Source organism: Hetaerina americana, unplaced genomic scaffold, assembly GCF_022747635.1.
Source record: "Hetaerina americana unplaced genomic scaffold, ioHetAmer1.1.p SCAF_2, whole genome shotgun sequence".
NCBI lineage: Eukaryota > Metazoa > Arthropoda > Insecta > Odonata > Calopterygidae > Hetaerina > Hetaerina americana.
The window spans coordinates 49,134,759-49,150,649 of NW_027286763.1; the positions used below are offsets into that span (position 1 = coordinate 49,134,759).

Sequence of the window (15,891 nt, forward strand, 5' to 3'; positions counted from 1 at the left end):
TTTGCATATACAGACCTATTTGGTGAGCTATGACCTAAGCTCTTTGGCCTAAACCTCTAGAATAATTTTTATTTTTGTGTACTGTAATAGTCTTCCATGGAATGTAAACAATGTGGAAGCCCATGTTAATACATTCTCAATTTTGCCCTGAATGAATATTATACCTCAGTCATCAAGGTACCAAAAAATAAAATTGGAAAAAATAGCCAAAACAGATAAGTTCACTTCTTTCAGACTTGTCCAGTAATTAAGCTCCAAATTCTCCATTATGGCGCTCTCATATCTCACCTTATTTTTCTTTATTTTTACAGCCAACTCACCGATAGGATTCCACACCCATTTGCTTCGCTTAAATTTCTCTTCCATGCAATAATGTACGAAGATGTAAATTTTGTTTCAGTACTATTTCTGCTGTCTTAGACAAATGCTATCTTTTTAATAATTGACATAATAGCCAGCTTTCTCGTAACTTTTAACTCTCTTCATTAATCCTACCATCTCTTGGAACCATTCATCCAATAGCAGGATATCATTCATCTACTCTCAATCATCATCATTAATGTGAGTTTGATCAAACTAAAGGTCAGTTAGGTAGGTTAGGGTAGAGCTCACCTAACTTTAAAATATTTCCAATGGCCTGTAAAATTCACGCATCAGAGTAAGGTGGCCAGTCCAATTCACTGTGTCACCCAGGTTTCCGAGGAAGATCTGCCTCTGAAAATATCACTGTTAATATGCCTGACAGTTTTTTAATTTTTTGTTGATGTGTTTGGGCATCCATGATGCTCATCAATTAATCATCAATTTATGTCTTCATTGCCCTCTCAAAAATGGTTTTACCTTATGGAAATGTTTGTTTTATTCATAAAAGACTTGGCAAAAGCATTTTTCAGCATTTCTAATATGAAACTGCACTTTATTTTATACTTAAAGAAAAATTCAATGGAAAGCATGCCACAACACAAAGCATGTGTACCCTTTTTTTGACAGCAATACAGTAAACATCCAATATAGCAACTGATTTCGGAATAAATCTACATCTACAGAATATGTGTACCAATCTAGTACCAAAAAATTGTGATGATTCATCTACATCAATACCCTGCAAGCCACCAAAAAGGTGTGTGGCATGGGGTGCAGCACTTGGAGGAAAGGGTAAGGGATGAGGGGGTTAAGGTTTTTCAAATGGATGGGGAAAAGTGGGGGGAATCTGCAAAAAATATATATAAATATACTACTGGAACCATGCGCTACCTTGTAGGTTAATACTTATTATGTCGAGCCGACTTAGTGGGGGATTTCGATTACAAGCATTATGGTCTCATATTGTTCTTGGAAAAAATGACCATTTAAACCTGTCAGTCTTGCGATGATTTTACTTATACATCCTGAAAAAGTTTTTAAAAAATTGTGCATATTTTTTTATCATACCTCATGCATATTTTCTACCATTAGTTGTTACTTGTGTCTTGATCCAAACTGCAACATCAAGGAGTAGTCTAATTTTGTGTTGGTGATGTATGTAATAACTTGCAGCCATGTGAGGCTGTAAAATACATTTAATAGTTATATTTTTGTTTCAGTCAGCGGGATGCCCTACTTTGTGGAGTGGCCTGTTTGCAGGCTTTTATTCAAGCCAACTGGACAGGCCCGCCTGTTAATGAGACAGAGGTTCTCAACAGGTATCCTTGGCTGAAAGGATGCCAGTATGTTTTACCGGATTCTAGAGAAGAGATATGCACACATTTGGCGCTTGATGCTGAAGGCCTTACACCATGTGTGGTGCTTCCTCATCTCTTGCTCATTGCTCGAATCATCCTGTATACCAATGTTTGGCGACTCTGTGATTTGCAGGTAACTATCACATTTAGGACATTGAGACAGCTCTTAATTCACCATTTTGGTATTTTGTGTGAAGTTTGTGGAAGGTCAAATGAATGACCAGTTTGATTCCACTTTAAATCAACCCGTGTTGCCTGAAGAGTTCTCTGGTTCCTAACTAGGTATTAGCACTGTTCATCATTGGCATTTTTGATAGCTAAGTCTGCCCTCATCTTTAGGGTGAAATATGAACTCATGTGCTATGGGTGAGGCATGCCTTTGGGTGAAGGATGAACTCATGGAGGAGATAAACATTTCCATACATTATGTCAGTTAAAAAACAGACTGTTGTTAATAAAACTCAACTCTTTGAAATTTTGTGGTAGTCCATGAACAATTAATTGTAGGGAAACCTCTTAGGGGGATCATGCCAGTGTGGTGGCTACTGGCTTCCAACCCTGAGGGCCTAGGTTCCAATCCTGGTAATGGCAGGAATTTTCAGTAGTTTTTATCCCTGATATGGATGTCATGTGGAGGCTACTTCAATTAGAATATACTGTCTATTGGATGGAAAGTTAAATTGTGAGCCCATTGGCTTTTATTGAGAGGAGGCTAATACCATTGCTGGATTTCTCTAACCTTTCTCCTATTCCTTGAACATCCCTTCTTTATGAAATGACCCACCTGGGTATCAAATTTAATTCCTGGAATATAGGCCTCCATGGTACATTATGAGGTTTCCCAGTGATTATTCTGGTTGCTTTCTTTTGCATTTTAAAGATAGTTAGAGAAATGGCATCTGAGCACCAAAATATTATACTATAGGTTATATGTGACAAACATTTCCCCAAAGTTGAAATTCACTAGTGCTCTTTTGCTTGTAACCTTATGCTGGTGTTTAAATATGAAGCAAGTGGAACTGAGCTTATGCTGAAGGGCTTTTAAATGTGTATCCCAAGAAATAGTTGTGCATTAAGAAATACCTAAACATTTACATTCCTTCACTTGTTCAATTGATCCGTCTTTAATTTTCACTGGCAGGTTTTCCGTCACATTCTCATTTCATGGAAAGTACTCCATTTTGTTTATAATTCCAATTCTATTGAGTTAAATTTGAAGTCTATTGTGGTTTACATGATCAAAAGCCTTTGACAAATCAAAAAACAGCCCTAGAGTTTTGTGCTTAAAATCTAATGAGTTAAGTATGCTGTCAATCGCCTGATATACAGCAGTTATAGGAGATCTTTCTCATATAAATCCATGCTGAGAATTGGAAAGTAAGAAATTTTTTTCAAGATAAGACACTATTTGAATATACATGGTCTTTTAAAATATTTTAGCAAATTTATTTTTCAATAACTGATACGAAGAGTACTACAATTTTCCTCTAAATAAAGATTTATTCATGACTAGTTTCGATGCACTACATCATTTTCAAGTAATTTTCATGTTGTAGTAGTCTTCGTCTCTGTTATTATGGAACAGTTCCATCACATCACACCTGAATCTGTAATTTATAAATGTATTTTGGATACCTATTGATCTTTAGTTGTTTAAATCATTAACACAGTCAAGGTTTTTTAAATGAGAACTACTTTAGATTCTTTTAATTGGGATGAGAAAATTCCTTGCATCAAAGAGTCATTAATTAAAAACAAAAGGGGTCCTTTAATAGCTTCAAAACCATGATAAACAACTTCACGAGAAGTTCCATCAAGGTCAGCCCTGGATTTGTTTCTCAGTGTGGAGAAAATAGTTTTTAGATTAGTTTCAGGGCAGGGCTTAACAAACATATATAATGGTACAATTGCAAAATGTGCATTAGCTTGAAATGCAGTTGGGCAAGGAGCAGCAGCTCATGGCTGTGTTATGTTCAGAGTTACTAAGTTTTGGGAGAGCAGGGGCAGATTTTTCTTACTCCTGGAATCATTGATTATTTCTCATGCAGTATAAATTTACCAAAAGCTTGCAATAAAAAATATATTAAATTCATATAATATTGGTAAAAAATACATGGCTTGTACATTTTTGAGTGTTATAAATTACATAATCCATTCTGAAGCACCCTTGAAATGTTTTTTTTTCAGTACTCCTTTTTCTAGTTTTAAGATTTTACTCCTGAATTTCATTATATTTAGCTAGACTTTGAGTAGTATTTTGCTTTGCAATGTTATTTACTCTGTGAGGATTCAAATGAAAAGAATCAAACTCAAGGTATTGTAGTTTTCAATTAGTAGGTTCCAAATGTATGCAGTTATCTGAATTCTTTGTAAACATTTGGTTATTGCTGAGAATAAAACTTGCAGTTCCTAAAATATATCAACTTTGGGCTGGTAAAACGCTAAAATCTGAATATGTTATGGTATGCTATGGGTCCTAAGGAAGAACAATTTCATTAATCTTGAGTTCCTAATTTGTTGTAAATTATTAAATATTTGTATGTTCAAGGGGGATCTCCGAAATGGGATGCCATATGTTAAGATTGATTGGAAAAATCTGAAATATTCTGTTTTAATGGTTTTCGTAGCTAGCATTTTGAACCCCAATCCTAACAATGAACCAGTAAAATTAATTTTGTAATTTCAATTTTAGTGATGATCTGTATCTTACTCTTGATCATATTATGACATGATTGTGTGTGTTAATGTTTAATAACGAAGGTACGATAGGGGGTAAGTCAATTCTATATTTTAAAAAGTATGTTTGTTTGATTCACTCTTTTATAGAGCAGCAGATGGTGGTCAATGCGATATTTGTTTGTGCACCAACAAGTCCTTGAGGAAAAATCTCCCCAGTTACATGATGCATTAAAGAAGCTATTAGGAGAGGTCCCTAATCAAGAAATTGTTGCATGCTCCACGGATAGCCAGTTGAGAACATTATTTAATATTGAGTGTGCCATTATATATCTCTACTATTTTGAAGTTCAGAAATCCAATGAATGTCTGCAAGCAGCTAGTCAAGGTGCAGGAATTGAGATTTCATTAGGAGGTAAGTACCTCTCATAACAATGTGTATTGATTGCATTTGATTTGCTTGTCTGGAGTATTTAAAATAACAATACCTATAGATAATGTGTAGGCTTACAAGAAATATTATTGCTGTATTCATATTTATTTCAAGATAGCCATCTTGTGTGTTCCAAGTATGAATATTCAGTGATGACTAAAATGCAAAAATATTTCTTTTTGGCATCCCTTCTGTTTTTTTTTTAATCTGTGTGTTACAACTCTTCCTCTTTGTATAATATGTAATTTTCCATGCGTACATATTATCTCATACCCTCTCCTTCTTGCATGATGTCTGGAATTTGGTCCTTTGGGTTGAATATAATGTCACCCACTTTCTTTGTATTGGAGAATCTATAATGGTCTCCTTATACTTCTGTTAGAGTTATGTATGTTGTCTTTTCCTACGTTCTGTCCACATAGGGGATTGTGACATATTGCAGATCTTTCTCCCTCTCCTTTCAATTTTCCAGTTGTTTTTGTACCCTGCTTATTGATCTTCTCAGTTGACTTTCCTATATCTGTGGTCATTTTTAGGATACGAGATGGAAATCCTGAAAGAAATAAGAATACAAAAATCATTGTTATGTATATTCATAATACGTAGTTTCATGTTCCAAAGAAACTGCGGGAGATGCCACAGCAGTAACGTTTAACAGAGTCATCCACTAATGTGCATGTCAATGCAACAATTTCAGAGGGTAAAAATCATTCGCCTTGACTGGGATTTGTATCCAGATCCCTAAATGTCCGGTCGAGTGCTTTAGCCAGTTAAGCTATCAAGGCATCCTCTTAAACTCTGAAATTTAGAGTTGAGGTTTGAAAGTTAGAGTTGTAGGTTCGAATCCCAGTCAAGGCAAATGATTTTTACCCTCTGAAATTTTTGCATAGTTTTATGTGTTTTTTTCTTCTCTTTAAAAAGTGCATTAGTAAAAGTCAGTGATAACTGTGGATGTAGGAAGCAAGATTAAGAAAAAATATTGAATCATTGATTAATGTATAATTGATCACCATATCAGCCAATTTTTTCATTAAAGCACATTCTCCTTTAGCTTATATTTCGCCAAATATGGCAACATAACTTTGAGGGAAGATCAGCTATTTGTCAGGTATGTAGTTTATGTATATTTAATGTTGGTAACAACCAAAAACTGGTGACCATTTCATTCTATTTCTCCCGTAGCCAAAATATGGTATATGTATTCATTGGCAAATACAGGCATACTTTCGGTGACGGAAATTGCACAATAGGTCATCTTTGTTATACAATTTAAAAATATGGCTTCATTTACTAAAATGTGGTGGATGCCTAAATAATTTTCTATCAATAAACTGTGTATATTTTTGTCATGCCACAGGATATGTCCAATTAGTTTCCCTCTTCTTCTTGTGAGTGTCCTCCATTGACTTCTCTCTTCCCCACACTCTTAAAAGGGTATGCGTTTTATTTTTATGAATCTTTGATAACATCACAATTTGATTTCCTCCATTCTTCTTTTGTCTGGTGCTCCTATCATCCACCTCATTCATAGAGAAATAAACTCCATGAATAAGTTATAATTAATTACTTCCTTACAGTTGGCCAACACTGGTTGCTGTTGCTAGTTGTTTCTTTTCATAGAAAATTTTCGTCATTCTTGTTCTGCTTACTTGATACCTCTTAATTCTTTCGTCATTAACTGCCCTAAATAGCAAAACTCTTCTTCTTGTTCCATTATGTCTTTCTGTAGTATTTCATGGGGATTATCTTCTCTGCATTGACTGCAGAATATTACTTAAATTTCAATCTTATCTTGAGATTGTACTTTTATCACCCTCTTTTCCATATTGGCTAGTATTCTTCTCAGGTCTTCTTTCTAAGGATAGCTATTTCATCCACAAAGCACAGCCTACATATTTTTTCTCCACATATTGCCACCTCTTGTCTTTGGTTTCATAAATTGCCTTCTCAATGTTCACAATAGAGATCAAGGGCAATAATGAGCAACATTAGTCCTTTCTTAGTCTTATTTGGCATTTATTTTCCCTACTTCAGCTACCTTCAGTTTCATTCTTGTTTGTGTTGAGAGTGTAGCCCTTGTAATTTATCATTTTAAATTTTTTTAATCAAATGCCAGAATACTAATAGTTGTTAAATATTGCATGGAAATGGAATACAAGAATAAGTACTCAAGCATTAACCCTGGAAAATGATCTCTTAACCTTTCCTTCTTTTTTATTCTTTACTTGCTATTATTATGTCTATTTTTCATTTATCACTTGAATGCCTTCCTACGTATATATCTGTTCATACCTTCATTTATAATTGCCTCTTCTTTAACCTTTTGCACTCGGATGTCGAGTGTGACTCGACATGGTTAGCAACGGCAGCAGCTCATATGTCGAGTCACACTCGACACGGAGTTTCACCACGAGGGGAATAGGGATTTTTGTCTACTTTTCCAATAACTTTTCTTGTAATCATCTGCATGAAAGGAAAAGGAAAGTTAAAGCTTAATTTATAGCATGGCTTGTTTTATAAATGAATAGTATCGACCCATGATGTCGTCGTCGACATAAATGCAGTCTCCCAAAGGATGCCACCACCTACGCAGATGTTTTTTGTAATCTATTTACTGTGTTGTTAGTTCTTTTTCATTTGTATTGTTTCCTTTTCATTACTTGGAAGTCAGCTAAATGTAAAGCAATGTCTTTTAGAGATTATCGGTGCCTGAAAAAAGATCGCCAGAATGTAAAGTTACCTCAGTCAGCTGATCCTTAGTTCATTGCTTTCTAGTTTTGACTCTTTCATTTCCTTTTCTTCCTAGTGTCCGCTGTCTCATCAAACATTCTGCCTGCTCTTTTCCTATCTATTGCATAGTCAGGAATCTTGAGTCGGAGGGTCCAAGATATGATCTATTATATTCATAGTAAAACACGAACCTAAGGCATTTTCCTGGAGTCGTGCTTTTTTGAGGTTGCATCACCTCCTGTGGTAAAAAAAACCTTCCTTATATTAATCTCCGAGGTTTACTTACGTTTCTAGAAGCATAACGCAGGTGTTTTCCCTAATGGCAAAGGGTTCTCTTACAACAGATGCTTTCCCTTTGGACGAATGCTTTGCCAGCTAGTAGTTGTTCATTCTGAACGATTTTCCCCTCCTCATGATGGATAAGTATTCCAAAGAATTAGAAAGCAGCTGTTTCATGAGGAAAACTCTAAAATGGTGGCGTAAATTGTTTTTCTGGAGGCTTCAGGTCAGTGTTGTAAATTCATTTATATTGTATAAAGAATGCCAACAAAGAAAAAATGAAAAACCGATCTCGCATGTGAAATTGGTTAGGAAACTAGTACACAATCTCTTTGGATAATTTCGAGATGGTACACAAACGTCCGTGGTTAGATTACATCCACAAACATAGAGCAACGCTTAGATGGAAAACTCCATATAATCACACCTCACTCTAACAAAAAACACATATATATATATATATATATATATATATATATATATATATATATATATATATATATATATATATGTATATATGTATATATATATATATATATATATATATGTGTGTATATATATATATATATATATATATATATATATATATATATATATAATAAAAGAAAGTTATATATGATATAAAAATGCCTCATGCAATCGAAATTAAACAGTCCTTACAATCAAATTAATTGCCCAATTCTTTCAGAGATGCCTTGACAGGTGAACTGATCCAAATAAAAACATCTGTTTGTTTTTCACAATCCTCTCCTGCATATTTTTTTATGATTTAATTTTTCTCATCAGCGAATGTAGCAGTTTTACCATATGTTATTTGATTCTCAATTTACAGGTGCATTGGGTGTTAGGACCAGGTATCAGACTACAGATATTGCACAACTTACCTTGAATGTTAAATTAAACAGGCCTCCTGAAGATCAGGATGTTCAGAATTTATCATCAATTGAACAGGACCTTCCTAAGGTATGTGAGAATAGAAATTAGCCCTTGCTTTTCCCATGAACTGTCTGATATCATACATATGCTCTGCTAAAAATAGGGGAGTATTTTTATTATGTATATCTTTAGTATCTAGTCAAATTTAGTCATCAATTTGGTGGCATAACCAAGGAAATCTTGTAGTCAGGAAATTTTATTTCCAATTTCTACATTATTCCCTCCCTTAACTGAGGGGCAGTAAGACCTCAGTTTAAACTTTTCCCATAATAGCATTCCATATGCAAATGGTTGTTCTTAAGTTACCTCCATTTCTGTGGCTTTTTAGTATTGTTATTAGCCACTAGATCTCTAGAGTAGTATTTCCCAAACTTATTTGATCTTTAATTATGAGCAATTTAATATTTTTTGAGTATACCTTCATTTGTAATGGCTGTATTGTCCAATGAGCTACTAATGCCAGATATATCAATACAGTAAGTAAAAGAAAATTGATTGTTGCTGTTTTTTTTATAAAACCTTGTCTAATTAAATCAAAAGATGTGGTTTCCCATGAGATTCACAGCATTATGAATGTTTTCCATAAAATCATGTAGTAGTTGGGTGGCATATCTAACTTGAAAATTTTATTTAATAAATGTTTTAACTGCCAATTTTCGGTAGGGCTTAATTTTCACGGGCCTAAGCGCATTTCAAAATGTATTGCGTGAGGAATTGGCTGTATGTACTCCTGTGCTGTTAAAACAACTCAATTGATGAATGTTTTAAATATCTACCAATTTTGTTATCCATGATTTATCTAAGGTTTTTTTTTATAATTCTAGGATTTGCATCTAAATGACGAGGTTAGGCTTGATCAAATAAAATTTTTAAACAATGATGAGTGTGAATTACCTGGTTTAAAGCCATTGGACCAAGCTGTAATCTTCGGTCATTAGTAAGTTCCCTATATTTTTCTCAATGCAGTGGTAATGTAACAATTGTCAAATTTTTTTTTCTCTTATTTATGTTTGCCTGGGCAAGAGTTATTATCCTTTTCCATGGTTAAAAACCGTCTTTGCAATAATGAAATAGTGTAAAAGAAAAAGTGGCCTAGGAAGTAAGAGCTTCCATAGCCCAAACTCCATGGCTCTCCTTTTAAATAATATGCATGTATTTTTTATGCCTAAATTAGATTAGCATCCCTTCTATTTTCTGTGATAGCTACATTGTTCTAAGTATTTTTCTCCTAAGTTAGATTTCTGATGGCCATTTTTATTTCAGTGTCTTGAAAATGAAGTCACAACCCAAGGATAAGTTAGCGGATGAAGAGCTTTTGGCGTACATTACTGTAAGTTCCTCATTGTTTTATATTTTCACTTCCTTCAATTTATAGTTGACAAACATCTTAATTGTTTTCAAAACTAATTAGTAGAAAACTGTTTTAAGGCATGTCAACCCTGCCTTTGATTTAAGTTCTGTGGTCAAAATCATTGATCTCCAAGTTGGAGGGGATCGAGATGGTGCGGGGGCTAACGTACTGGCTTCCCACCCTGAGGGCGCGGGTTCAAATCCCGGCGGTGTTGAATATTTTTCAGAGGTATCTCGATCCCTACTTGCGGTGCTTTGTGGAGGGCACTTTGAGTGAGTACGCCGTCCGTCGGATGGGACGTTAAGCCGCGGACCCCTTGGCGCCTTTCGTAAAGAGTAGGCTAATGCCGACGCCGGGTTTCTCTCCACCCTTCATCCTTTCCTGTCCTTCCCCTATGGCGCAAATGACCTTAGCTGTCGGTCGCCTCCCCTCAAAACTACTACTACTCCAAGTTGGATTTGTTTTGTAGTAGCTGAATTTTCCTAATTTTTAAGTGATTGCAACTTTGCTGGCTGTCAACCCAGCACCACCCAGAAATTTATTATTATTAGAAAAAATAGAATAAATTTAAGATCATCTGCAATGATGAGGAAATGTTATCTGAATTTAGTTTCATGATTTGTTACCCAATGAGTGATTGGGTCATAAATGACCCTTTGGAATGTTCTCTAAGAAAAGGGTTAAATGTACAAAAGATTGCTTTTATATGTTTCTGCTGTATCATTCATTACTTATTTAAAAATCACCTTACGAAATAAAATGTAGCTCCTTATGCTATCATTCATTTTTGTGATTTTTGTTAATTACTCCAAGATTAATATCAAATGCTTGAACAGAATTTACCTAAATGAGGAAAAGATTGGTACTAAATCTACTATTTTAATTCTAAGTATTTAAATCAACTAAGGCAAAGCAAAAAGGAAACAGAAATAGTGCCGATGTGGCCATGCTTTTTTTTCTTTCCAAAACCTTCTAAATAACCTCTCATTTTCTTCTTGATTATTTGCATGGAAGGGATAAGACAGTGGTCCACATTGTTTGATCTTCCTGTGTCTATGTCATGCATGGGCCATATGTGCTATTTTATTAATAGTTGAGCACAAGGGAAGACATTATCAAAATTAAAATATGCTTTCGAGAATAAGGGTGTGGTAGTCCGGTGGGTAGAGCACTGGGCCACTGACTGGAGGGCTCAAGCTTGATTCAGAGTGATGCCTCTGGTTTTGCTCTCGGTTTCACCCAAGCTGTGTTATTTTTGGCTACCAGATCTTCCTGGGAAACCACGGGTGGCTCAAGAAAAGGAACTGGCCCTCTTTCTCTGATGCATGAATTTCACATATTGTATAGGGCTTAGCACAAGGTAAGCTCTAACCTCACATATCAAATCATAATTTGGGTTGACACCATGGTATGTGTAATTGGGGAATACATTTTCAAGTGTTTCAACAAATATCAAAATTATCCTATGTATATTATATATCTGTTCATCTGTCCACTCTGACACCTTTTAAAAGTCATCTCCTAGATATTTCCTTAATCTTCCTTCTGAGGAGGTTGACCACCGCATAGCTTAAAGTAATTTGAAGAAGTTTGAAATCCCATGTACTTCATGAAATCAATTCTGAATCTCCCATCATCACTCAAGATTTCAAATTTGTATTGTTGTGTTCGTTGTGTTGTCACTGTAGTTTAATTTTAATCCTGCCATGCTATCTTCTATAGTGACCAACTTGCCAGGAGTATCCAATAATAATTTTGAAAATATTGTGTTCACTTACTTCTAGTGTTTGCTGTCGCAGCCTCGTGTGTGGTGTTTGCAGCTGACAGCCCTGTTGGAAAGGTGCCGATTGGAATCAAACCATTCCAGAACTGTTGAACGATCAATGATGCAAGCTCAAGTGGGTGCACATTGTTTTAGTAATGATATTTAAGAAATTTATGTGGGATTCATTATTGTTTACTACGTAATGTTCAAATTTGTGCAAATAACATTTATTTTTGTTTGATGTTGCTCATTGCTTTTGATTTGTTAGAGGGAAAACTTACATGTTTTGTATTAAGTAAATATATTGGTGTTACATTGTTTATATTAGTATTATGTTGACGAAGCAAGTAATGCTTCACATTGGTGCAAGGGGAATTGAGATGGTGTGGTGGCTATCGTACTAGCTTCCCACCCAGAGGGCCCGGGTTCAAATCCCGGCAGTGTTGAATATTTTTCAGAGGTATCTCAATCCCTACTTGATGTGCTTTGTGGAGGGCACTTTGAGTGAGTACACCGTCCGTTGGATGGGACGTTAAGCTGTGGACCCCTTGGTGCCATTCGTAAAGAGTAGGCTAATGCTGATGCCGGGTTTCTCTTCACCCTTCATCCTTTCCTGTCCATCCCCTATGGCGCAAATGACCTCGGCTGTCGGTCGCCTCCCTTAAATACTACTACTACTACAACATTGGTGCTAATGATTCCTGGATAAGTATCAGTATATCATGTAATTACATGAGCTGTTGGAAGTCTAAAATTTTAGTCACCTGCTGGCTATTCGCTAGATTTGAGTTGGAAATCTGTACATTGTTATATCTTTGGATGCCGTTTGATACTTAGAATTGTGTATCATACAACTGCTGCTTCAAACTGCTACATAATATCATGTATGTAATGCTCAACTTATAACTCAAATCTTGGTACATTCAAATGTTTTCGGTAAATCTCACATTGATACTGGAGGCTTCAGACTGTGAACAGTAATTTCATAGTGCTTCCATCTTTGTTGAATCATCTTTATTAGTTGTAGGAAGTTGATTGAACTTATGATATCCTTAGTTTATTTTGATAAATGGTGCAACCATATTAAATGCAATTAATGTAAATAGTACCTAATGTATAAATTCTTAAATGCGATGAATATTGTCATAAAATGTTCATCAATTGAATAAAGCTGGTTTGCTAGTGGCCAGGTTCATATCCTATTCTTGACATTGGATATGGTCTGATTTCAACTTAATGGAGGCCTTATTAATTTAAAAAGTGTTCCATACTTTTTCCTAGTAAATATTTCAGATACACATCAGTTACAGATTTAATTGAATTAAGAAGAGGTAGATTCCTTCCAATTGTACATGAGTGAACTGAAAAATCATATCTTCCAACTTGGTCTTGGACGTCAATAGAAGATTGCATTTAAAATTCTTGTTGTTGTTGCAAGGCTTCATTTAAACTAGCACTTGGTGGGAATGTATTAATTTGGCCCATTTTTATCTATCTTTATATATTCACTTAAATTTGCTATGGTGCAATTGCATATGCAAACTATATTTCTATTATACCCATATGTAAATTTTCAAAACAACTGAGTAAATGAGATGTTCTCTTAATTTTTACACAGTTGAGAGAATTTTGAAAGGTGGTTGACATTCAAAAATATGAATTAACTCATTCATGTTTACAGCTACAGCAAAAGGGATTTGCATGGAATTGTGCTTTTTACAATAATTAAAAATGGGAATGTTTTCCTTGTCCCACGTTTTGTCATTTAGGTAGCATTGAAGAAATATAAGCTTTTTCTATAATTTTTAAGCATTGCACCCATGAATGTTTTACACTAACCGAGCATCGCATTCATACCATAAACCAGTGCATTTTGCCATCCAGGGATTTTTTTGTGGTTTCACATGCTTAAATGTAAACATTTTAATATAAATCAAGGAAGGGAAATGGAATTCAATATTTGATGTTGTATTCATTGTGGCTTTTAACGTGTGGTCTCTCTTATTTTTTGATGATTTAATGCAGGTGCTTGTGGATTCAATAAAAGCTGACAGACCTGGGGCTGATGTAAGGCAAAATTATTTTTACTGCTGCAGAATTCCTCCATCATGGAAAGTAGAGGTAAATTTATACATCGGTGCATCGCCCTCCATTGCCCTGAGTAAAACAATTAAGGACAAATACCCATATCCTCCACCATCTCCCACTCCCTGTATGATTTTGCACCTGCCACCAAATTTATTTTTGGAGACCTGTATGTGGTAGTATTATTTGGGTTCCTCTCATGCTCTCTCTGAAAGGTGTAGAGTGGATGGAAAAAGAACTGCAGTGATTTATGTGACTGAAACTAGACTTCTCTGAGTTCTTAAATATAAAATGGACAAACATTTAGAATTGAATATAATTTTCAAATTATTCAAATGATGTAATGGCATATGATCTTGAGATGACATTGACCTTTATGTTATGGCAATTTTATGAATGGTAATGAAGTCAATGGTTTGTGGAAGTACTCGGACATATAGGGTAAGGAATAGAAGACCGGGGAGATAAAAATTTAATTTTTAATGAAAGTGTAAATAAAATTTAAAACACCATTTTGTGAGGTCTTAAGGTTAAATACATTATCTCAGTGGCATTTACCACCCTGTGTCTCCTAGTGTTAATTTTTCTTTGCAATGGAGAAAATTTGTAAGGTCTTTACATGCAATATTTGTGTTCCCTTTGCAGAATATCTGTTGTGTTAAATTTATTTAATTACAGTTAGCTATTAATATATTATTCATAGCATAATTTTTGCATTTACTTACCATTCCAATGCATCAAAAATTAGCTTATGTACTTATTATGTAAGTTCATTAAGGTTTTTCCTGAAATGGCAGATCAAAATCACAAACCATCTAATATTTGGTCTCACTATGAATGTGTACAAATGCCCTATCCCTGCATGAAAGAGCCATAGAGATTTTCATAATTAGATAAACCCCAAAGACTTTTATTTTATGTAAGCATGTATGATGATTGAATTTAAGTTGATAATTGTTGAAAACATTGAAGAAAAAAATATCACATGTGGATAGATATTTTATTTATCCAGTGTACAATTCTTCTTACATTCAGAGTGACATATATGGTGTAATTAATCTCTTAAATTAATTAGCAACACTTAATCATAACTTTGTTCAACCTGTATGCAGAGGAAATGATCAAAGAGGCATGGGAAGAACTGGAGGTAGGAATGAAAGTGGGCGGGGAATTCCTAAAATCAGTTAGGTTTGCTGATGACCAAGCTTTAGTTTGTCAGTCAGCCAAGGGGCTGCAAGCATTGCTGAGTGAATTGGAAATTCAGTGCGATAGGTATGGGATGAAAATCAATATTAATAAAACAAAGGTTATGCGATTTTCCAGAAAGAAAAAGGCTAAGCTAAACATTAAAATAGGAGGGCAAAAACTAGAGCAGGTAGAACAGTTTACGTACCTCGGTTGTGTTTTGGACCAACACGGTCAAAGTAGTAGGGACGTAAGGAGAAGAATTGCGCTAGGCAAAGAGGCTTTCACAAGGAGGAGGGAGTTGATGACAGGGACATTGAGTAAGGATATTAAGAAAACACTCGTAAAAACTTTGATATGGAGCGTAGCTATGTACGGTGCGGAAACGTGGTCATTGAAACAGGAGGATGGACGTAGATTGGAGGCTTTTGAAATGTGGGTGTGGAGAAGAATGGAGAAGGTGAAATGGGTAGAGAAGAAAACAAATGAGGAAGTACTTGGTATGGTGGGCGAAGAGAGGGGTTTGCTGGGAGCAATCCTATGGAGGCAGGAAAAGTGGCTGAAGGGGGTATTGACCGGCAGTGGGATGTTGAAGACTGTAATTGAGGGGAGAATGTTAGGCAAAAGAGGAAAGGGAAGGACCAGGATAGGAATGTTGGACAGGATGAAGGGAGGAAGAAAGTACTCGGAGCTGAAGAGGGACCTGATGTAAAGTAGGATGTTGTGTTTT

General features: G+C 35.2%; 1 protein-coding gene across 2 annotated transcripts in view; it reads left to right on the forward strand.

The window, feature by feature from the left end:
* Nucleotides 1–15,891, forward strand: part of LOC139687890 (tetratricopeptide repeat protein 27) — a 33,162-nt gene that overhangs the window by 2,717 nt on the left and 14,554 nt on the right. The window contains exons 1-8 of one of the 2 annotated variants that reach the window (XM_071585225.1): nt 1,125–1,155; nt 1,584–1,854; nt 4,548–4,812; nt 8,672–8,802; nt 9,600–9,712; nt 10,039–10,105; nt 11,911–12,024; nt 13,917–14,012. In XM_071585225.1, the coding sequence (XP_071441326.1) occupies nt 1,130–1,155; nt 1,584–1,854; nt 4,548–4,812; nt 8,672–8,802; nt 9,600–9,712; nt 10,039–10,105; nt 11,911–12,024; nt 13,917–14,012 (1,083 nt within the window). In that variant the 5' untranslated portion in view covers nt 1,125–1,129. Of the gene's footprint in view, nt 1–1,124; nt 1,156–1,583; nt 1,855–4,547; nt 4,813–8,671; nt 8,803–9,599; nt 9,713–10,038; nt 10,106–11,910; nt 12,025–13,916; nt 14,013–15,891 lie in introns of those variants that run through there. The other variant, XM_071585224.1, reaches the window with a different exon arrangement.